A 23,954-nucleotide genomic window follows, 5' to 3' on the forward strand; every position below is an offset into this window, starting at 1 on the left:
TTTTGCCGAGTCAGTCTTTGCCGTGCAATGTTTATTTTTCTACCTGATTTCTAAAAAAAAGTTGGTAGCCTAGATTTTAAATGCGAAATGTAAAAATATTCAATTAATTTACAAAGTTTTTGTCGATGACCGGTGATATTAATTCTAAAGTGGAAGACAATAGTTCTTAGCTATGGAATAACCGTGATTTTCTTTCCAGAAAATGAATGCTGATTTATAAATATACACGCATTGATAGTTTCTATCTTTATAGTTGCTAACTATAGTCCCAAAAGACTTTGTAATAAATGATTATATCATGGAAAAGAAAGAGTGCAGTGTATTGATTCATGACAAAAAATAACTAGAGTTATACTTGCCAACCCCCCAAAAAAACAATGGAACATCGCTTTTGTTACATTTTTAGGGATTCGCACATGGTTATGAAAAACATGTTTGAAGCATTGAATACAGAAAACAGAAAATGATACACAAGTAAGTAAGAATGACATCCGGGTTTTATTTTGGTATCTTATTCAAATCAACGTTTACATCATTGTTTATGGTACCTAAAATCATTAGCCCAGCAACTGTTTAAATGGAACACAACAACAAAGATGTTGTTCCATAGAACAATTGGTTATTTACTAGTATATCATGATAGATATGTTACAAGTGTATCTCGTATACATCCAAGATAAAAATCTGATCCATCTCGTAAACATTCTTTTCCCATTTCAGAAAGAATGTAATACCTAAATATGAAGATACTATTAATATCATAATTTCTAATTATATATATGTGCATATATTTCCTACTTGTTGACACTTTTACTAATTAACTATTTAAATCTTTCACAAAACCATAGAACAAGAATTTAAGCTTTTGTGACTAAAAAGTTATCCAATAAAATCTTCTCTAATTTGCACGTCACAAGTCATATTCATTCATTCTAAAATCTCAAAAGTAACAAATTCAGTAGAAATCGTAATTTACTGCCTTTCAGCGTCTGTTTGAGTTAATTGAATTATAATACGCTGAAACGAACACCCCCATTAGCTGTGGGCAAAGGGCTCATTGGCCAATCGCATTGCTTTTATTGGTTTTACAAGGCATCTCTTAGTTACGAATCATATGCTATTTAATTGTTAGGGATTTGTTAAAGAATAATTCCTGTCTACTTTATACAGCTAATTCATTGAATAAATACGATGGAAAACTGCGTCACTTGGGTATTACTTAAATGAGGTGTCTGTTGAAGTTTATTTGGAAAGACACTGTTTTGGGAGTTAGGTTACACCACTTATATTATTGGTAAGTTTATTTAAGACATTACATATGCCTCTGAATAGTTTTAACTACTTAGATTTATTCATAATTTTTCAGTTTTTACTTTTAATATTGGTTAATATTGGTTAATATTTTTTAACATGTTTCATTATTACAGTTGTCAGATCGTTCCGATCGTAACTATTCATCAAGAAACTTAAATACTGCGGTAGAATTGAGGGTCTGGATGAGGGTTATTCATTTCTGTATTCTTTAATTTTAGGCCATTTTTCTCTATTCTTTATGAATTTTGCCTGTTATTCTCCATTCTTTATATTTTAGCACCCCATTATTCTCTATTCTTTACTTTTTGGTCTATTTTTTTCTTTTCTTTATTTTACCCTTCATTCTGCACATTTTGCTCATTATTCTCTATTCTGTAAACCCTATCCACACCCTCATACTTTCACCGATGATGTAATTGGATCAACAGAATTGTGGCTTTTTTTTACATTTCATTTAATTTTTCAAAGTTTTATGACAGAACAATCATCAGTTGCATTACTCTTAGATCTTTAATGCAAGAAAACAATTTTCCAACTTCTGTGCACGCATGCACAAAAATCTTTTTTAATTGAACCCGATGATTTCGTTACTATATGATATTAGTATTCTACAAATATCAGTGTCTTTTCAGAACCATTGCCTATTCATACTAATTGAAATAACCCTTGGAAATGAGGAGTTTCATTTAGGAATTAATAGTTTACCATGTTTGCATGCATACCTAAACAAACATCTTTTCAACTGAGCCTGATAATTTCATTTTTCTATTTAATTAGTGCCTCTCAGATATCACTTCTTTTTTGGAACTTATTCACACCAATTTAAATAAATTCTTAAAAACGAAGAAAATATTAATAGATTTAGAAAATATCTTAAATATTTAAATATTTCTGAATGATTGTTATTGGAGTGCAAAGCACGTCTCTCAGAGCGAATGTATGAGAAAATTGAACTTATACTGCAAGTATCAGCGTCTTTTTGCAGGATGGACCAAAATAATTAACCGGTTGAGAAAATCTGAAATCATTTTAATAATTCTTTTATTATAATTTTAGCAAAAGCTTAGATTTGCGTATTTCAAGTTGAACATTTTTCAAATACAAAAGTCAATGGTATTATATTTCATTATGTAGCTTGAAGTAAAAACCGACTTGAAAATCTCAAGGTCTTAGATATTGCTTGGCAATTAACGCGGTAGAGTGATAAAAAAACTGTCTATTTAGAGACCATAGTATGGTAAACTTTGATGCAAGATTTTATTCCATCCCCAAAAATGAAAATCTAAAAAAGAAAAGGAATGGATACAGTCAGGAAGTCGTGAGTTTTTTTCTTGCTTAACTTATTGTTCGTTGTTTTTATTGAGTAATGAATTTGATAGATGGTTGCAGATCGTTGTTAGTCTCTGTTCAGTTTATTTACAAATGGTTTATAATTATAGCTTGGTAAATGGTATAGAAGGCAGGGTATTGAAAAGACCATAAGTTGACCACTAGATGTCTTTTGGTTATTTGTGTCGATGGGTTAATGCGTTAGTAACATATGGCCTCATTTCCTTTTCTTCACCTGTAAATGTCTCTTTAGCTTTTATTGCGTTGTAAGGGTTGCTTTTTGCTTGGTTTACTCAGCAGCTATTTTGCTCATATAGGTTATATCTTCAAAAGTGTAAACCAATACGTTTTGATACCAACTTAGTACTTATAAAAAAAACCTTCATTATGTTTTCTTGGGACAAAATGTTACCTGCCATTTTTGGAAGAAAACATAACACCTTAGTTTGTATTGTATATTTTTCGTTTTTGTTATCTTCAATTTTATGTTTAATTGGGGAAAAAACGAAGCGTCCAAGGACTTTCAGCTCCGATCTTTTTCAAGTTATCGTCATTTAATTTCCAGATACATGCCAGATATATCAATTAGAACTAGATTATTTAAAAGACAGTTTGTACATTTACCATATCACGTTTTCCTTTGGCTTTAGAGCTTTGTAAAATCTTCTTTGTACTTCTTGGATCACTAATTATTCAAGTTTCAGACATTATAATAGAATAGAAAAGATTCATTATTCGTATCAACTCCTTTAAATTTTGTTCTTGTTTTTTTATATTTGAAAAAGTCAACCTTTTGGCTAGCAAAAAATCGAGAGCCAAATTGGCATGACCTAGCTTTAAACCTTGGACTTAATCAGTTTGTCCTCTCATAGCTGATTGACAACTGAATTTTGTGCTGTTGATATTCAGCGGAAGGGAGGACAAATCAATTGAGAAAATACTACAGCACTACAAACGCCATTCATGTTAGATGACTACAAGAAATTTATATAGTGGTGAATGTTATAATTACTTTGAATACTAAAATTTAAGGATATTAATCGTAGTCTTGTTTTCATGGTTGTAATTGCAAAACGAAGAGAAAAAAGCAGGACATCGTATTTTTAAAATATAATGTTAATAGTCGGGTTATCTAAATTTTATTTTTTTTTTAATTTTTCATATATCAGTGGTCTGCATAATTGTTTGAATTATGTGCACAGACACTTTCCTTTGAAAAAAAATGTTATATTAAGGTATGTATGAATTGTTTCAGAGACAAGTGTCTGTGACTATATGATATTATGTGATGTTGAAGTATTTGTTTATGGAACACCATATTCAATATAAATATAAGGAGATGTGGTATGGTTGCCAATGAGACAAATATCTACCAGAGACGAAATAACATAGATGTAAGCAACTATAGGTCATCACACAGCCATTTATAATAAGAAAACTCAAACCGTATAATCAGCAATAAATGGCCCCTGCATGACTAAATGTAAAACAATTCAATGAGAAAAATAACGACCTGATTTATGACAAAATATGTACTGCCGTTTTGAAATATTTTTCATGTAAAAAATTCAACTGAACATTTTTGTTTTGAGTGGATTTATAATAACTTGCAGATCATGCCACACTAAACAATTAATTAAAGATTTTCTGGCAATTTATGACAGCTTTTTTTTAGATTTATTTACCGGTTTTACTCAATTATTCATTAATATTACTATTCACCTGTGTACTATAAATTTAATAATAGATGTAGCATTATCGAAAGCATCTTGTAAAGATTTGATAAATATAGTCCGTCTTACTTGTGTGAAATCTTTCATATTCTGTTTTCGTCTGCTTATTTTTTCTTTTGTGCTACTTGCCGAAATTATTACCAAAATATGACATTTATACCACAACAAATCTTTAAAATAATTTTAAGGAATATCCAACATGTATATGTTCTTTTTTTGCGGCCACAATTTCGTCCGCTTTTATAGTGAATACAAATGATCACATTAATTTTAATTGCCACGAACAACACGCTCATTACAAACGAAACAGGGACAAAGTGCCTCTCCCGAACACTTGAGTTCACCACCGAGTTTTAGATGGAGTTCGTGAGTTCGTGCTGAGCAGATTTAAGTATTGCTTTGTCTGTATTGTTTGTTCACACATGTTTTTATATATTTGGTCATTGCGATAGCAACCTTAATTTATCTTTTTGTATGTTCCTTTGTGTTCTCAATTTGGAGGTGTCAAAAGCTGAAAGCAATAAAATCACCTTTATGATTTGCATATTCTTACAGGGCGCCAGTGTTTTTCTAACTCTGAGTTGGGCTCGTGATGCTCATTCTTTACCTTCTAAAGAAGTACTTTATGGCGAAACCTTTCGGAATTTTGGTCCTCGATGCTCTCTAACTTCGTACTTTATTTGGTCTTTTAACTTTTTTGAATCGAGCGTCACTAATGAGTCTTTTGTAGACGAAACACGCGTATGGCGTACAAAATTATAAGCCTGGTATCTTTGATGAGATTTTATAATGAACCTTTGTTTGTCCTTCCATGATGCTGCTTTCTTCTTTTCTTTTTTTTCAATTTTCCCAAATGCCTTCTTCTCCTGGGATGTTTCAGTTTATTTCTACATTGTATTAAGTGCGAAATTATTTTTCTTAACATATCATGGCTTATAAATCATTGGAATGTATTAGAATTTTAACATGATCAATGATAACTAGTTCTTGCACTGTATTTTTTTTTTCCATATGATATCTTGCATTTGTAAAAGAAAAGCTATAAAAGAAATTAACAATAGAGATCAGAATGCCTTTCGGTATTGGTGGTAGAGTAAGAAGTTAATTTTATCTTGCAATCGACCTTTCTACTATACCAATACAGGTGTACAGATAACACGAAGCGATATACGTATATTAGACGTATATAGTCTCCTGGTATCCTGCTTCTTTTGCGAGCGAACGGTTATGTCAAATTACTGTTTACGTCACAGTTCAATTTGGTGTCCTCGTTGCGGTCCGCGTTTAAGTCATTAGATATAAGAAGATGTGGTATGAGTGCCAATGAGACAACTCTCCATCCAAGTCAAAATTTATAAAAGTAAACCATTATAGGTCACAGTACGGTCTTCAACACGGAGCCTTGGCTCACACCGAACAGTAAGCTATAAAGGGCCCCCAAAATTACTAGTGTAAAACCATTCAAACGGGAAAACCAACGGTCTAATCTATATAAAAAACGAGAAACGAGAAACACTTATGAACCACATCAACAAACGACAACTACTGAACATCAGATTCCTGACTTAGGACAGGTGCAAACAAATGCAGCAGGTTTAAACGTTTTCATGGTACCAAACCTTCACCCTTTTTCTGAAACAATAGTGTAACATAACAACATAGAAAGACACACTATAAAATATCAACTGAAATAGCTTAACTCAATCAAAGGACATATTAACACCATTGAACATACACTGAACAAATAAATTTGACCTATGATACAATGTAAATACAAAATAAATAAACTAAGGGAAGAATAATAAAAGTAACATGTTATATCGGTATGAAATGTTAAACAATTAAAGAAAAACAATCTGCTCGAACAGAAATATCAGCCGTTTGCAATAACTTTAAACACAGGTAAATGAAAATAATTTTGTTGTTAGGTATACGTATACAGTTCCAATAGAGAAAGGAAATATTTTTACAAAGTAAATAATTTTGATGTTCATAGTACGAAGTGAAAATTTATAGTAATACCAAACACTTATAAAAGCTGGTATATAGACCAGATATAACCCTGAATAACATTAAATAACAAGAAAGCAATACAATTAGTATCAACAGGTCAAATAAACAAGAAAGGACGATTTGAGAGTACTCGCAGTTACTGACAGCTAGTTAAAAGCCAAAACAATTAATAATAAAAAAACATGCATCAGAGACTAAAATCAACTAAAACACACCCCAGGGATTTAGTATTTTAACGTCATGGACAGTCAAAGAAGACATGACTAGTGCAATGCCAAAAATAAATGTCGATTTCTTTCAAAAACAAATTCAACGATTGGGATGGGGAAAAATGTACAAATTTAATTGCAGGATAAAGACAATAACTGTTTAGTGTCTTTTAATATCAGCTGTATTTGTACTCGGCTCGAAACAGGAGTAATAGCTCGCTGAAGCTCGCATTACACCTGTTTCTTAGCCTCGTACAAATACAGCTGATATTTAAAGACACTAAACAGTTATTGTCTATATATCTGTTACCTTTTTGCTATTATTTTCAAGTCTCGTTTGATTTTCGTGATCCATTTTTCGCCTTGTATGTAGATTGTCTTAAATGTTGTCCACTGGCATTGATCAAGTTTTCCTAAAAAGAAACATGTGTTCTTTGCAACGCCAACAATGTCTTAGAAATTCATGTTTACCCACTCTTAAAAAATGGTTACTCTCATTTCACTAAGCATAACTATTTGAGATATGACCTTGACCAATTTAATGCTGCTGTTGATTTAATATAAAGAAATCCAAATTTCATCTGAACAAGATTGAAGGTGATTTGCATCATGGCTTATTTTATTTTTCTTATAATTTGAATTGAAGGCTACTAAAAATAAAATTAAGAAATACTAGACTACATAGAAATTATTATATTCAATAAAAACCACTACGGTAATCATAAAACAAAGAAAATTAAGTGACGAATAATATTAGATTGATTAAAAGTATTGCATAAGTATATTTTCGGTCTACAATTTGGTTCAATTTTCCAATTTATCAAACGTAAAATTTTATCGAACTACATTGTCGAAAATATATGGCACTTCAGTGAGCATAAAGAAAAAGCTTTCAAAATGAATGAAGGCGTCGACTCGGTAATTTTTGCTTCATCTTACACAAAATCGTATCATTATTGCGCCCAAGGCGATGCTTTCCGTCTTATAATTACATTTATCATTTATTTTGTAAAACATTTTCTTTTAAACTTTTTGCATTAGAATAATTATATTGTAAGTTACAAATTGCTCGACATAACAGCCTGTTATATTTCATTAATTGTAAGTGTTCGTCTTCCAGGCAGGAAACCTTTTACTTGTGTAATAATGTGCAACATATTAACATTGAAACTGTGGTAAAATGCTTAAAATATAAGGAGATATGGTATCATTATTTAAAAGAGCCAAATATCTACCGAAGACCAAAGGTTAAGGATAAACTCATCATATGTACCAGGATTAAAATTTTGAACGCCAGACGCGCGTTTCGTCTACAAAAGACTCATAAGTGACACTCGAATCAAAAAGTTAAAAAGGCAAAATAAAGTACGAGGATGAATAGCATCGAGGACCCAAAATTCCGAATGGTAATGTCAAAAACAGCTAAAAGGTAATTAATTCCTGTGTAGAAAATCCTTAGTATTTCGAAAAATTAAAGTTTTGTCAACAGTTAATTTATAGTTATGACCATATCAATGATAATTTATGTCAACACAGAAGTGCTGACTGGAGTCTATATGTTACCATACGGCTTTCTACAATCTTTCTATCAGTTGTTTTACGACTGAATGTTTTCTTCCTTTATACTGTCGCTGTGTTGTGATGGATAAGATGAAAATGTAAAATATTTGTATACGTTTAAATAATTACCAGGTTTTTAAATATCAGGAGTATGAAAAGTGTATTTATCCGAATTTCTATCGCCTGTCTTACGACCCATGCAGACAGGATTTTGATTGGATGTCGGATGTATCAATTTAGCCGAGTCTGAAAACGTTAAATCTGGTGCATTTGTTGGGAGATAGCAATACCCTCTTTACATCAACAAATCTTTGAATGTTTCCAAAGTTCATCTATGGTTCCTTACCCCTGTATTGATAGAGTTCATGCCCTTTGCACTTGTAATACCTCTTCTTACGGGTCAGCTGTTGACCTCTTGCAGGGCAATCAATGTCGCCGCTTTCACAACGTGACATCTTTACCCATGGGCATACACATTAATCAAACAATCAAACCACAGTAAGTCAAAAGTCATATCCCGGTTCACTTACACGTCTTTATATTATACCAATAAATTTTATTTTAACCGTTTTCTCGTACTGATAAGCAAGAATGTTTGCCACGAGACGTAAGCAACCATTAATCTATCGATAAAGATGTTATAGTCTAAGCGACAAGTTTGTCAATAACTTATGCTGAAGAACACTTTGGTGTAGGAATAGCCCACCTCAGTCCTGTTTAAAGAGCATACACAAAATTAATTGAGGGATGCCGTTTTTTTTATTACTGATAATTTTGCAGTCTGGCGCAGGATTCCACTATAGTGATTATTTTTGATGAAGCACAATGAACGTCAATATATCTCCAGCTACAGGTTATAGTTATCATCATGAATTTATTGATTGTTGATTGTTATGGTATATGGATAATATTAATAATCAAGCATAGATTTTAGAGTTGTCTGTTTTGTGATTGTTCAACTTTGATTTTTAATAAATTATCCAACTCGATCAGGGGTTCAATTTGCCCGTCACCTTTTTCCTCATCCAAAAGGTAGCTCTTTAACGAGCTTTCTCACAATTCACTTCCCCATACATTGCCATGAGGCAACAGTGGGGTATCCAGTGAACGAAAACAAAAGAAAATTCACTCTTCTTATGATAGAGTCGAGAATGTCAATAATAAAACAATGCCGGTGACGATACCGATCAAAAGTTATTTCCAAATAATAATTGTTCATTTTAAATAAATTAATTGTTACACTGTGTTATTAGAAATATACATGCAAATACACGATGTTTTATGTTCAGTATTTATCGAGATAATTTTTTTAGAAGCTTGTGAAACTGAGATTTAAAAACTGCCAATCTTTGCTACATATTGATAAAAAAATTGGAAAAAATCATAAGAATACAAAATCTAAAGATCTTTCGGGTCACCAATTTTCGGAGTGTTCCAAAAAGTCCTTAGCATGTTACAAGTTTCCAAAGTATACTTATTTTTTCACACCTAAGTTCTCGAGCACACCGGTCTGCTCTTGTCACATGTATACTCTGTAGAGAAATATTGTCTTTTGGTGAATATAAAAATTTAAAAGTCTGTTTGTGCAGGTTAAGAAATTAAAGATAAGTATTTTTATAAAGTAGGTATCTTTATACTATTTTTTATGCAATTTTAAGAAAAGTTCGTCTTGATTTTTGTACATGTATTTGCGGTTTTCTCGATCTATTCACATTCAATGTTTACATCGAGATAAGGTCCGTTTGCATTTGCTTAGTAAGTTAATTTCAAAAGTGCCAATCTTTGCTGCATATCAATCGATTCCATTGGAATTTTTTCCCTGACTTTCTCTAATCTAGCTGTATATATATTCGGATAATTAGCATGTTCCAGAAAGGTATACAGCCAGTAGAAAAATAAATTGAAGTTGGTACTCAAGGAATTTATTCGCATAGCAACATTTTAAATTTCAAGCTTCTTTAGCCTGCTGTATTCGTCGTTTGCTACTTAAGGAGGGGAATGATAACATTGAATGGAAGTTTTGTTTTTATTTCAACTTATTTCTATTTTTACTATTTACCAGAACGTTTTCCCGTGAATCCATAGTTGATAGCGTCCTTCCTAAAATGGGACAAACATTGAGAAGATCTAGTTTTCAATATTTATAGAGGAGGTATTATTTTGTCGCTAGATTTCCCACTGTAAAGAGAGATTTACGTCTATTCTTATTGTGCTGTTTTCAGATTTCTAATACTTGTTTCTATCGTAGTAACTAATCTTTTAACAGCCTTCAGTTCTGATATACAGACATAATAATTTATTTCTTAAAATGTTGTTGTTATGATATATAATATTGGCAACATTTTCAAAAAACCGTTTCTTAGTTTATCATCTTTTATTCTATTAATCCTTTTTTCCTGCAGTCGACTTTTTAACTAAAGAAATACAATTTTCAGGCATTTAGAGGCGACAACCGTATTGTATGTTATCTCCAGATATCCTGTTTCTTTTGCGAGCGAGCGGTGTCATTCAATTTACTGTTTACGTCACAGTTACATTTTGGGTTCTACGCGATTGGCGTCTAAGTCATGCTGATTTTATTAAAAAACAACATCAACAGTTTGGAAGCCAAACAACTGTAAGAGTTAATGTTAAATTGCAGGATAAAAACAATATTGGTACATTGTAGGAAAATATAAAATTTATTTGTAATCGTTACATAAAAGGAGAAAGGCTCGGCGAGCTCGCCTCTCTTTCTGTTTCTAAAGCTCGTACAAATAAATTTTAAATTTGCCTACAATGTGCGAATATGATATATTAATATTCATTTTGGTCATATAGTTAGTTCCTTAAGTATGTATACATCCTTGGCATGGCGGGTGGTGCATGCACAGCACGATACGATTTCCATGATAACGCACCAAGTCTTGGAACATTTAACCGTTATGGAATAACCGTTTCACAGATGATATCGGATTTGTTCCTTATGTCGTAACTACAATACCCTTCCCTTTTCACGAATGTGACTTACCGAATTAGACTATTTACCGGATATGTAATAACATAAGCAACTCGACGGGTGCCACATGTGGAGCAGGATCTGCTTACCCTTCCGGAGCACCTGAGATCACCCCCAGTTTTTGGTGGGGTTCGTGTTGCTTAGTCTTTAGTTTTCTATGTTGTGTCATCTGTACTATTATTTGTCTGTTTGTCTTTTTATTTTTGGCCATGACGTTGTCAGTTTGTTTTCGATCTATGAGTTTGACTGTCCCTCTGGTATCTTTCGTCCCTCTTTTAGAGTTCCAGCGATTCCCTTAGATTTTTTTCAGATTTTTTCATACTTTGTTTATTCAAAAGTATTTTAGAGATTGAACATCGGTAAACAAAAGTTCTTCCTTTTTAAGCTATTTCCGTTTTTTTCGGAATATTTGCAAACTTAAATAACACTTTTCGGTTTACACGGAATTGTTCGCAAATCACCTGAACGGCATTATTTGCTCAAGTGTGAGATCATATTCTTATTTCATCACTTAAATGAACACAATTTATATGAAGAAGATAACACTTCTCAACATCGATAAACCAATGTTTATAACTCAACAAAAGCACTGATGTATTGGACTATACCATGATCTTAGACTCCGCTCTAACAGTTTACAAACCTTTTGTTAGATGGTAGATATATGATTTCCTCCTTCTCTACTCAGTAAGATGTTTAATCCTTTGATTAAGTCTGTTCGTAGCTGTATTATTTGTAAATATAACAATACGGATTCTTCACCTTACATGTATCCCGGAAATATTTTAACTTCTATTCATTGTTTGACTTTAATTTTTAAATCCTTTAGATTTGTGATAAAAATGTTGCATGGGAATTTGTTGCGTGAAATTTCTAAATGGAATTGCCAGGAAATGCAAAGTGTACTTTAAGCCAAGTATTTTAAGCAAAGAGCAAAACGGCGATTATATAGACATATGGATAAGAAATGATATATAGTAATAAATATAAGGCAGACATGATTTCGTGATGTTAGACTTTAAGATACCAGTAAAGTCGCCTGATCTGTTAAATTACCGATTGTTGCTTATTCATAAATGTGACATTTTTTGACAGTCATTTTTGACTGATATGAGTCTGGCTTTCGAATGGCGGTTGATGCATGCATATCAGATAAGGCTTACCCTGTACATCTCTCTCATTTCTCTGCCCCCCTGGTTTTTTTTGGTTTTTTTTTTGTGTATTCAAAATGATTTTCGAATAAACTACTTCTGCCAATTATTTTCTGATCCAAATTCTTTTTTTTAAAGTCTGTCTCATGATACCGAAATATTCAAAAAAATATTCAAACTAAAAAAGACTAATCAAACTAGTTTTGTATACTGTAAATTTCTTTTTGTCAACTTTTTGTACCATGCATTTTATAAAGTAACAGACACTCATTTACTCCATTAAAGTTACTTATATAATAAAAAATAATTGATCATTACAAAACATTTCAGTGAAATACTTATAAATCATCAAGCTTAAGATACAATAGGAAATAAATGTCCTTGTTCAAGTCACTCATCCGGAGATGAATTTTATACTAGAATGTTTCAGTTCTTAATTAATTTCCCTTTGGAGGGAAATATGAAAAGATTGTAGTCAAATCTTACGAATACATACACGTCAATAAACAATGTCGGTTGAACCTTTTCACATGATCTACTATTCCGTAGCATGAAGATTATTAATTTTTTACTTAATTGGCGCATTGATGAGAAGATATAAATCTGTTGTTGTTGTCATTTTATCATAACTGTAAATCAGATTGCAACCTTTTCCTTTGGGTTCTGTCTATCTGGTTTTTTTTTTTATTCTTTTAAACCTATAGGTAATCACAGAAATGAAATAAATCAAAAAGTGTGTTTAGAAGAGTAAAGAACAGAAGAAAAACAAATCTTGAGTAACGGTATTGGTTATTTCTTGGTTACCGTGACATACTTATATTGCTTATGTCTTATCTGTATGAATCAGAAGCGAATATTGAAGTACCTGAGTTCAGAGTTAAGGTGGTACATAACACTACAGGGAGATAACTCTGTAAAAATCAGTTGAACGTTTTAATCACGTTCTATTGTTAAGGAAATATTAAGCTTCTCAATGATCAAATTTAGTGTTTTCAAACTGCTATATATCCAATGAATTTTTTTCGATAAAGTGTGTAGTTCAAATTTTTTGAAATTTTTATATTTTTGTCAAAATGTCAAAGTTAATATTTTGTCAAAATTTTATGAAAATTAAACTAGCCAAATTAATTTTAGTCAAGGTGTTTGGTACCACCTTAAAGTTGATTAAAAGAAACGTAAAGTATAAAGAAAAAGTATACGTCAATGGCACAGTAAACCTTAAACACAATAAAAACATATGATATTGAAAGAGTAAAAGCTTGTCTGATTTATGATCTTCTGTAGAAGAGAATAGTGTGAAGATTGTCTACATTTGACATGCAGATTGTGTAGACTTGAAACATACAAGGATTTTTCATTCATTTTGAATTACTGACAATCATAAACTAACAATGATTATCTTCATATTTCATTGTTAAAAATATGATTTCACCTTGTCCGTTTTCTGACAAGATTAGACTTTCTGACCGATTTTAAAAATTTGATAATCAGCGTATGGTTCATTTATTCTCAGCTCTTTCTTGATCGAATTCAGTCATAAGTGATTTCAAATTGCCTTGCCTTCTATTGTTTTGTCATTGTGTAGACACGAAAAAGGCTTTACACAAACTACCGTTACTCAGAAAGAGTAGTTTTTTGCAGATCATCAGCAAAGAACTTCAAATTTTTGCTTTTAAAATATTAGACTAATATTTTTAGATTCTATCACTGCATATAGTACAATATCATATAAAATGAAAAGCTTCTCAAGCATGGTAATGAAACAATAACCATTTTACAAATTCTACGATTACTACTAGTATCACTAATTTTTTATTGTTATAATGTATCATTGTCATTATGGCCTATATATCAACTATTGTCCATCTGATTTAATAGACATAAGAAGATGTGGTATGAGTGCCAATGAGACAACTCTCTATCCAAGTCAAAATTTATAAAAGTAAATCATTAAAAATGTTTCTGACTTTGAGTCTTCCTACTGGATGGCGGGTAATGTATGCAAAGCCTGTCGCTACACCCAGTATTTAGATTGTTCTCATTCCTGTCTGATTGTGTTCGGACTTGTAATATTTCATCTCATGTCGGTATGTTACCTTTGTATTTGCCGTATAAATGAATTAAACAAGTAACAACAACTGATAACATTAAAAAGAGAGTTTTCAAAAAGTAACATTTGGTAAAAATCTGCTTTGTGAATTACTGACTGATTCTTTTTTTCGTTTGCAGATAAAAGAACCACAGACAATGCAAAATAAACTTTCCTTGACTGTAATATTTTGCCACTTCATCTGCATAATATGTGACCAAAACAAAGAACAACCGAATCGAGAAAAACGCTTTAGTAAATTTGTTGTAGGAGGTAGCAATAACGGTGAAGACGAAGATGTCACTGCAGAAAAACGCCTCAGTTCATTTATGAGAATTGGTAAATCTAATCCCGAAGAAAAACGACTAAGTTCTTTCGTTAGAATAGGGAAATTACATCCCGAAGACAAACGTTTAAGTTCGTTTGTTAGAATTGGTAAGTCCCAACTCGAGGATGAACTACATAGTTCGTGGCCATATGATGAAAAGCGAATGAGATCTTTCGTAAGAATAGGGAAATCAATGATTCCAAATGACGATCTCAGTAAAAGGTTAAGTTCGTTTGTACGAATAGGAAAAAACTACCCAGAAGAAAATAAAAGATACAGTTCTTTCGTACGAATTGGAAAAGATTTAACAAATGCACTGGCAAAACGAAGTAGAACAAGCTCATTTGTAAGAATAGGGAAAAGTTACGACGAACTGGACAGTGATGTATTACCTGCTTACGAACTTGTTGAAAAGCGACCAGCCTCTTCATTTGTTCGAATTGGAAAGGCCAACACAGATCCACAAAAAAGGTACAGCTCATTTGTAAGAATAGGAAAACAGTCGGACAAGTTAGGGTCTGAATATGTAAAAATAGATAATGCCGACGATGCAGCACCAAACGATGAAACCGACGAATCATATAAATTGATTAAAGATGTTAACAGTTTGCAAGGACCAGAAGAAGATCAAAGACTGAAAAGACGAAAGAGGAGTCCTGAGTTAGATCAACCGTCAAAACGAGGGTTTATTAGAATTGGCAAGATTCCGTCTTCTTCATTCATGCGCATTGGCAGAAACAGATTAATGAATTCTCTTTTACTGCGAAAATACGTTAGAGAGGGACGCAGAGGACATTCGTCTTTCATCAGGATTGGAAAAAGGGCAGATTTACCAGTTGACAGTGACATGCATGATGATGGTTTAATGTTTTTGCTACAAAAACAAGATGTGTGAAATACTATCTCATCTGTATCACGATGACAATCATAATGGAAGTCTTATAGATTTAGAAAAAAAAATTGTTACTGTTTACTTGGGGTATATATACATTACTGCAAATTATCTCTTTATATTCGACAATAATGTTGATGCATTATGTTGGGCGGTCACGATTCATCATTTTAATGTTTAGTTTTGGCATTAAAAGTATAAGCACAAAACTATTCCCCCAATATATTAACACGATATGAATACCTATTGGGGTTCTAGAAGGTGAAAAGATGCAGGACCAATTTCTGCTATATTTGCTTAACGCAGCGGGTATACGAAAAGTGATGAAATCTTGGGGTATTTGAACATTTTAAAAAGACATATAGAATTTAAAATTTTTTTTTAACATATTTCTGTTAAATTAAATTTTCATTTAGCGATAAAAATTGTATTGAAGAGCAATTTACATGTGCAATATTTGATTAAATTATCAGAAAAATTACATAATGATGTAAGGATCTCCATGATGAAATGCAAGGCTGTAATAACTGTACAGTTTTGAAAATGACCCTGCTTCTGAAAAAAAAATATAGGGGCAAATGATCCTACCTCCGTATAAATCCTTCAGTTCCCACTTTTAACCTTTTTACCTTGTGTGTTTATTATATGTATTTTTCAAACCCTATTAGTTTTGATATGATTCTTACTTTCAGTTAACATTTGTATGTTGAATGTTGAATGTTTAAAGTACCATAATTATAGCCTAGTGAACTGTGGAAGTAATGAATGCCTAATTAACGACTTCAGCATTATTAAGTTTGATTTAGGAGATATTTGTTTGAACAAACAGAAGTTGATGGTTATTTTAATGATGGATTGTATGATGAAAATAAAACTTCTTCTGATTTCTAATTAACTAGTGGGGTCAAACATATAACAAACGATGGTAGTAGTCATCGATTCGATGTGGACATTGTTTTTATTGTAAACTCTCTGTTTTGTTTTTCTAGCTTCTTAAAATAACGATTCCAAGCGCTATGTTCATCAAAATAAAAAATGAATAGATTTTCTTCTGCAAGTATCTTTACCTTCGTCCTTGTAATCTGTCTTCAGGCTAGAAAATTCATTGAAAAGGACAAGAAATGAAACTGATATTTTTTTTTATATCTTGGCAACATAAGTGTATCATAAAAAGCAGGTGATTAGAAACATATACCTAACTTCTAAATTTATGCAAATAGAGCATACTTATATTATGTACAGTGCTTTAATAAGTTTTGTTATATGTTGAAGAGCAATAAAATAATTTTATGATTTATTTATTGTTATAATATTTTCAGTCCATTTCACTCCCTATTCTAATTCGTAAATTAACTTTTGTATATTAATATACATATTAACCCATACAAGTGATTCCTACTCTATTTATTGGGTACCCAGGATGTTTAAACAGTCCCGAGTTCCTGTATTACTCTTAGGAAGACAACACTTCAGATTAACTCTGAGAAAAGATTTAATAAAAAATGTAGATTCTATCTATATAGAAAGGGAGAAGTGGTATGATTGCCAATGAGACAACTATCCACTAGAGTTTAGATGAAGTGGATACAAGCAAGTATAGCTCACCGTACGGCCTTCAACAATGAGAAAAATCAATACCGTATAGTCAGCGATAAAACGTCCTGACATGAAAAATGTCAAACAAATGAAACGATAAAACTAACGGTCCTTATTTATAACAATACAATTTACTAAAAACAAATAAGACAGACATGAACAACCACTGAATTACAAGCTCCCGACTTGGAATAGGCACATAACGAATGTGGCGGGGTTAAACGTGTTTGTGAGCGCTCAACCCTTCCCCTAAACTAGGACAGTGGTGTAACAGCACAACCTAAGAACAACTGTGTAAATCAATTGCAAATGGCTTAACTCAAAAGATTGGTACAAAGCACAAACAATGTTGTAATAAATATGTTGTAACAAAAACCGTGGCTTTAATAATTTACCAGTAAAACATAAATTAAGTAGTTTAGATACAATGAATAAGCGTTTATTCTTGAAAAAAGAAACCATGAGCCCGGAGGGCGAATGGTTTGTTTTTCATGAATCAACGCTTATCCATTGTATCTATAACTTATATTTTTGTGTTGATGTCTTTTCAAAATTAAAGCCTTTTCTTAATTAAAAGGTATTGTAAGTGAGTTTGAATAACCACGTTATCATGTTCAACGATGCATTAATAAATCTAATTATTTGGTTAGAGAAATACAAATATAACATAACACGTCTGTCTTTAAATTATTAGGTATCTGAATATTATCTGTAATTTACAAAATAAGACATATTCGAAATTATTTCTAAGTACATGAATATATAATAAGTATGTTACCGAAATTTCTAGCAAGAAGCCTTATTCTAGGTACATCATGATTTACTTGCATAGGGATTTCCGAATCAACATTTGGAAAATTATGCAGTAAAACAGATAAAATCATACTATATTTATAAAACAAAAATGGACAAATTGAATGTAATCATATCGTTTCAAATATGTGAAATAGCCAATAATAATCCAAAAATAAACAGGATAACCCGCTATTATTACAAAAATATCCACAATAACATACAAAAAAAACCCTAAAAAAAAACGGAAAAACTAGGGACAACAAAGAAATTACAGGGATTCGAACCTAGACCGACAAGTCTCTACCTTTAACTTGACTCTTTAACTCATTGATCTTAACCATGCTAACCTCGCGGCTACCGTACTTTACAATCGCCTATTATGTATATAAAAAGGTACAAGCCCTGTGCGTCACTTGTACCCGATGTGTATGATATGTTCATTTATATATATAAAATAGACATCTAAATTGCATCCCATTGGTAGCTGAGAGGTAAATGTCAGTCACACTTAACAGACTTCAAGGAGGGGTTCGATTCCCAGTGAAGGCATATAAAATACCAAAAAGTAAATGCATGTTTTTGAATTAATTCCACTAGTGAACAGAAATCAATAAATTACCCAATTCAAACTTAATGAAATTAGGCACACAAAGGAAACAATTGAATATAATTTGAAGAGTCCATTTCAGCGACAGATTTAGGCAGCGTTGATTCTAGAAAAAGAAAAACGGTAAATGAATAGGCTGATGTCACGACAATGGTTTAAGTTCACTGAAATGTAAAACATGGGCATAACGAACAAGTTTTGAAATATTCACATTGTAGTAGGGACCAAAGGAACATCACGGTTCAAAAAGGGAAACTAACAATAGGAAACTGAAAATCGTCTCTTTTGTCGTAAATTCTTAAATAATTCCAAATCTAGAAAAGGGCAATTATTGCTGTCTGTATTATATTTCTTTAAAGCAAGTTCCCTTGCGTAAAGTTCCGTTCTTAAATTAGAAAAGTTTTGATTATTTAAAGCAAAAATATGAAATATTAGCAAGGTAACTGCAGTTATTTTTAAATTTACGAATTAAATATAATTTACTGACTATTTAATATTATTGTTTTTGATATTTTGTCATATATTTGGAGTCAAATTATCATTTTTTTAAACAATCAACATTCAATGAGTCTATTCAAATTTTATTTTTTTTATTTTGGGTGTTCTATATATGAGCTGCGTCGGATAAAAATAGACCTTATGCAAATTTCGGCTTCTCTATTGAAAGTCTGTTACTGTTTGAAAATTCAGCTGTTATAAGAAAAATCTACAAAACAGACCAAAATTCATCTTTTACTTCGTATTTGAATGTTCCAAAATCAATCAAAGTCTTATTCATGTACACGAATACGTGCACTTGCATAAGGTAAATTTCTATCCGATGCAGCTCAATTATGTCTTTAAGATAAATGCTTTCAAACGTTTTTATATTTTTCTCTTTTTTTGTATCGGGAGTACCTGGCAAAGAAACAAAGGCAAGACAACACCAATTGTCCAATACAAAAAAAAAAAAAAAATGACATGGCAAAAATATCATGGAAAAAGGAAAAGGACTGAGCAACACAAACCTCAACAAAAACACCCAACACAAAACAAACGTGATGATACCAAGTTCTACGGGATGATCAGCAGTTCTTGTTCCATTACCGTTGCTCATTGTCTTATCCCGAATGTATTTCAGAAACACGTGATGTTCGCATAGTTATAAAATCAAACATTTATATTACTGTTCTAACCCTTTGGCATGTACTGCTGCACTTGAATCGTCTGTCTCCAAAATACCAGCCGTCAAGTAGCCACTTCATCGGTTTGAGATAATCGAAATCAAATATTTTTATAGCAAATTTTCACTTCAACAAACTAACCGATGCGAGGTTGATATCAGACGATCTGATCTGGCTGCTCTGTTAACATAAACATATCTGGTATGATTAAATTTACCAATGGGAAACATTTAACAAAAACACAACATGATAAGAATGAATTATTATGATAAGGCCGTTTTATGCTCTCAGAATGTTGAAATATAATACTTGCGACTTATCAAACTTTTGGCCTCCAGTGTACCGGAAGAAAGGGGTTTCAAACAATCGTTCACACTGGAATCTTTATCATACGTTTATATTCCAATGAAGAAAGTATGATAATGCCACTTTGTGGCTCATTGAATTCAACAAAATATATTAGTATTATAAATCTTTTGGATTAAAAAAGTCATCAATGATACTAGGCTTATAATTGTTTTTCTGGTGATTGGACAATCAAAACATAAGCCAGACAACATCATGACCGAAAGAAAAAACGACGAACAGACAACCAACAGCCAAAAAAGAGAGACAGAAGATATCAAAGAAGATTCAAACTCATAAGTCAAAGACAAACAGAAACGCCGTGCCAAAAAGCAAAAAAAAAAAAACGAAAAACGAAAAAACTACGAAAAGATACACAACAGTTTATAAGATACAACATAGACTGAGCAACACGAATCAACAACAAAAAACGGAGTTATATCTAGGAATCCGGTTAAGAAAGCAGTTGATGCTCACTGATAGCGTCCATACAATTTTGGAAAAGATAATTTCAACTTGACCATTAAGGGCTTGTCGTTCATTAGCTTCTGGTTCATGCTACTTACTTTTAATTCTTCTTGAGAAGTCCGTATAAGTAGCCTGATTCATACGATTCAAGAAACTAGTCGAGTAGAAGAAGAGACCACTTGGTCTTACTCTCAATATATGAATATGAATATAGAATTTTTGCTTCATCAAACTTAGCGTTGATTTGCTTAACGTCCAGTGGCACATGTGTTATTCATAATCGGGACGATTACGTAACAAATATGTTGCCAATGAATAAATTCAGTATCATAGTGGACTTTTGTGAACATCCAGGTAAAAAGTAAAATAACAAAAATACCGAACTCCAAGGAAAATTCCAAACGAAAAGTCCTTTATGAAATGGCTAGGTCAAAAACGCAAACACATCAAACGAATGGAAAACAACTGTCATATTCCTGACTTGGTACAGGCATTTCCTTATGTAGAAAATGGTGGATTAAACCTGGTTTTATATAGCTAGCTAAACCTCTCACTTGTATGACAGTCGGATAGAACTCCGTTATATTGACAACAATGTGTGAGCAAAACAAACAGACATCATAGGTAAAAATGTCAAAAATTTTGGTACAGCAGTCAACATTGTGTTATAATCTTAATCACTTTAAAAACAAAGAGCTATTTCAACAAAGAAAAACAAAAATGTCATATAGATACTCTATGGACAAAGTACATGCGCAAAAATGAACGCCAAGAATACAAAAATGACCATGGCACAATAACACAATGTCGGGATGTATAAATACCGATCCACACCAAAAGTATATTACCAAAAAATGGACTAAACAGTAAAGGTTAAAATATACAAAGACAAATTAAAAGAACACTATAGCACATAATTAAGATGATAAATAACATCAGTACCTAGAATCTATACTCCAAGACAATCATGTATTATTTGTGATAAGAAATAATTATCAACAAGGACTTGGTATCTTCCAATGAACTTTCTTAGAAAAAGGACGAGACGTTCCTTGACAGGACCCTGGTTCATCAAAGTTACTAGAATTCCAGAAGCACTCGTCTTTGGAATTGAAATTGTTTCCAAACGTTGTTTTTTTAATGAATTCAATTTTTTATGTTTATCTTTTATTTGTATATAACATCAACATGGATACAAGAGTATACGTGTTTATGAAAGATTTTTCCAATGTGCGTTCGAATTAAAAAACGGGAAACCAAAATGGAAATACCATCGAAGATCATAAAACCAAAAAGCCTAAATAGAATCACAAAAATCGTCAGTCAACTCCCTTTGACGAAACTGAAACCTTAGTTAAAGCCAAATTACAAAATTATGAAATAAAATTTTACAGTGTATGACAGTACTGGAGATTGGTAGAAGATATATATAAACATTCAAATTAAAACCAGCAGCGTTATTGATCAAGTGGAAATAACACAATAGCATGATCGAACATTCCGATAAATAAAAATAATGCTTTCAAAATTTTGAGCGTTCAAAAGAATTTTCTTGATTTACCATCATTAGGAACGCGCAAACTGAAACATTTATAAGCAAGGGATGTATAAATACTGATATATATTGGTGTTGCAATTAACTTTAAATCCACTGATAACACAGTCGGCATTGCGCAAAATGTTGAATACTACATATTAGGGCATATAAAAATGTTTTGTAACATCTATTGACGTATCAAAAGATACAATGAGATACCAGATGTGCATTTTTACAATTTGACCATGTATTTGGTTTAGACAAGAAACATTTGCCTATCTGAATTGGTATGAAGCTTTTCCACGTTTATAAATTATAGGAATTTTAGCGGGAGCACCCGAGTTTACCACAAGTTTTTGGTGGGTTTGTATTGCTCAATTCGCCGTTTCAGAATCTAATGCATTCTGGGTAATATTCTCAAAAGTGTACACCAAAACGTTGTGATTGGTACAGAACGTCATAAACAATGGAAATTCAACCAATGACATGACGTTATTTTCATTTTTGAGTACGAACAATTGAATTACCATAGTCCTTTAGATTACGAAATGGCTAATTTGTGTGCAGTGTTTTTATGAATTATTGTCAATTCTTCATATTTTTTTCTGTTAGACATGGTGTTGTCTGTCTTTTTTTAATTTTTGATCCTTAATTGCCCCTAAGTATCTCCTTCCCTTTTTGAATGATATTTTCAACAATAGTTAAAATTGATAATGGAAATGGGGAATATGTCAAAGAGACAACAACCCAACCAAAGAGCAGACAACAGCCGAAGGCCACCAATGGGTCTTCAATGCAGCGAGAAAATCCCGCACCCGGAGGTGGTTCTCAGCTGTACATATTTAGACGACATAGTCTCTCTTAATAAGATTTTTTTTTTCAATTTTACCAAGGAAATTTACCTAAGTGAATCTTCTCACTCTTACAAGACCACATGTTAAAATGTTCGTATTAGTTTCTAGACTTTGATATAATTTGTCCACACTAAAAAAAACCTACACATTGAAAGAGTTTTTTTTTCATATTGTAAATATTTTGTCCCTATGGTAATATGTTTACAGAGATGTCTAAGATTGTTATAAAGGTAATGTTTTCATCATTAAAAACTTTTGCACACAGGAATATCGATATCATAAATTGGTCAAAACCTTTGTTTAATTTTATCACAAATATCAGAATTTACTGTGAAAGTTACATTCTACTTGGATACGTAAACTTCACAAAGCTCCGTACAAACAACGGTACATTACCGACTCGTATGCATGTTCTACAAAGGAATTGTCCATTGGATTAACCAAAATTTTGTCCGCAGTGAAAAAGGGATTACAGAAATACTGTAACACTGCTTACTAGCGTAGTGGCATTGACCACATATGTGGATTTTAAAAAACCTTAAAGAACTTCTATCAAATTTTAAATCTCGGTCATTCTCTGAAATAAATTCTTTCAAAACCTTCGATTTTTCCACTCTTTACACCACCATACCACTTGAAAAAAAACTGTCTTAAAGAAATAATCAACAATGCGTTCCTCCTAAAAATGGTGAGATACGCTACAAGTTTATTGTTTTGGGATATCATTCTACAAATTTTGTTAAAATGAGCCAGAAAATAAAACATGCTACACGGAAGAACAATTGATCAGAATGCTAGAGTATCTCATTGACAACACATTTGTTGAATTCGGAGCAGGTTGTCATCTCAGTTCCAGAATCTGTGACAAACGAGACGATTTCAATTTTGAAATTATAAATTTTCCTCACCTTAGCAGTATTATACCAACTTCACCCGCATATGGAGTATACATTTCTCAACTCAACCGATATTC

General features: G+C 32.0%; 1 protein-coding gene across 1 annotated transcript; it reads left to right on the plus strand.

Annotated features, from left to right (window-relative positions):
• The first annotated feature begins 1,179 nt into the window (after positions 1-1,179).
• Positions 1,180-16,913, plus strand: LOC127705197 (FMRF-amide neuropeptides-like). The gene is made up of 2 exons (XM_052209516.1): positions 1,180-1,294; positions 14,537-16,913. The coding sequence occupies exon 2, from the start codon at positions 14,555-14,557 to the stop codon at positions 15,617-15,619; it is 1,065 nt and encodes a 354-aa protein (XP_052065476.1). The 5' UTR covers positions 1,180-1,294; positions 14,537-14,554; the 3' UTR covers positions 15,620-16,913.
• The last annotated feature ends 7,041 nt before the right edge of the window (positions 16,914-23,954 follow it).

The sequence above is a fragment of the Mytilus californianus genome, unplaced genomic scaffold, assembly GCF_021869535.1.
Source record: "Mytilus californianus isolate M0D057914Y unplaced genomic scaffold, xbMytCali1.0.p SCAF_6, whole genome shotgun sequence".
Taxonomy (NCBI): Eukaryota; Metazoa; Mollusca; class Bivalvia; order Mytilida; family Mytilidae; genus Mytilus; species Mytilus californianus.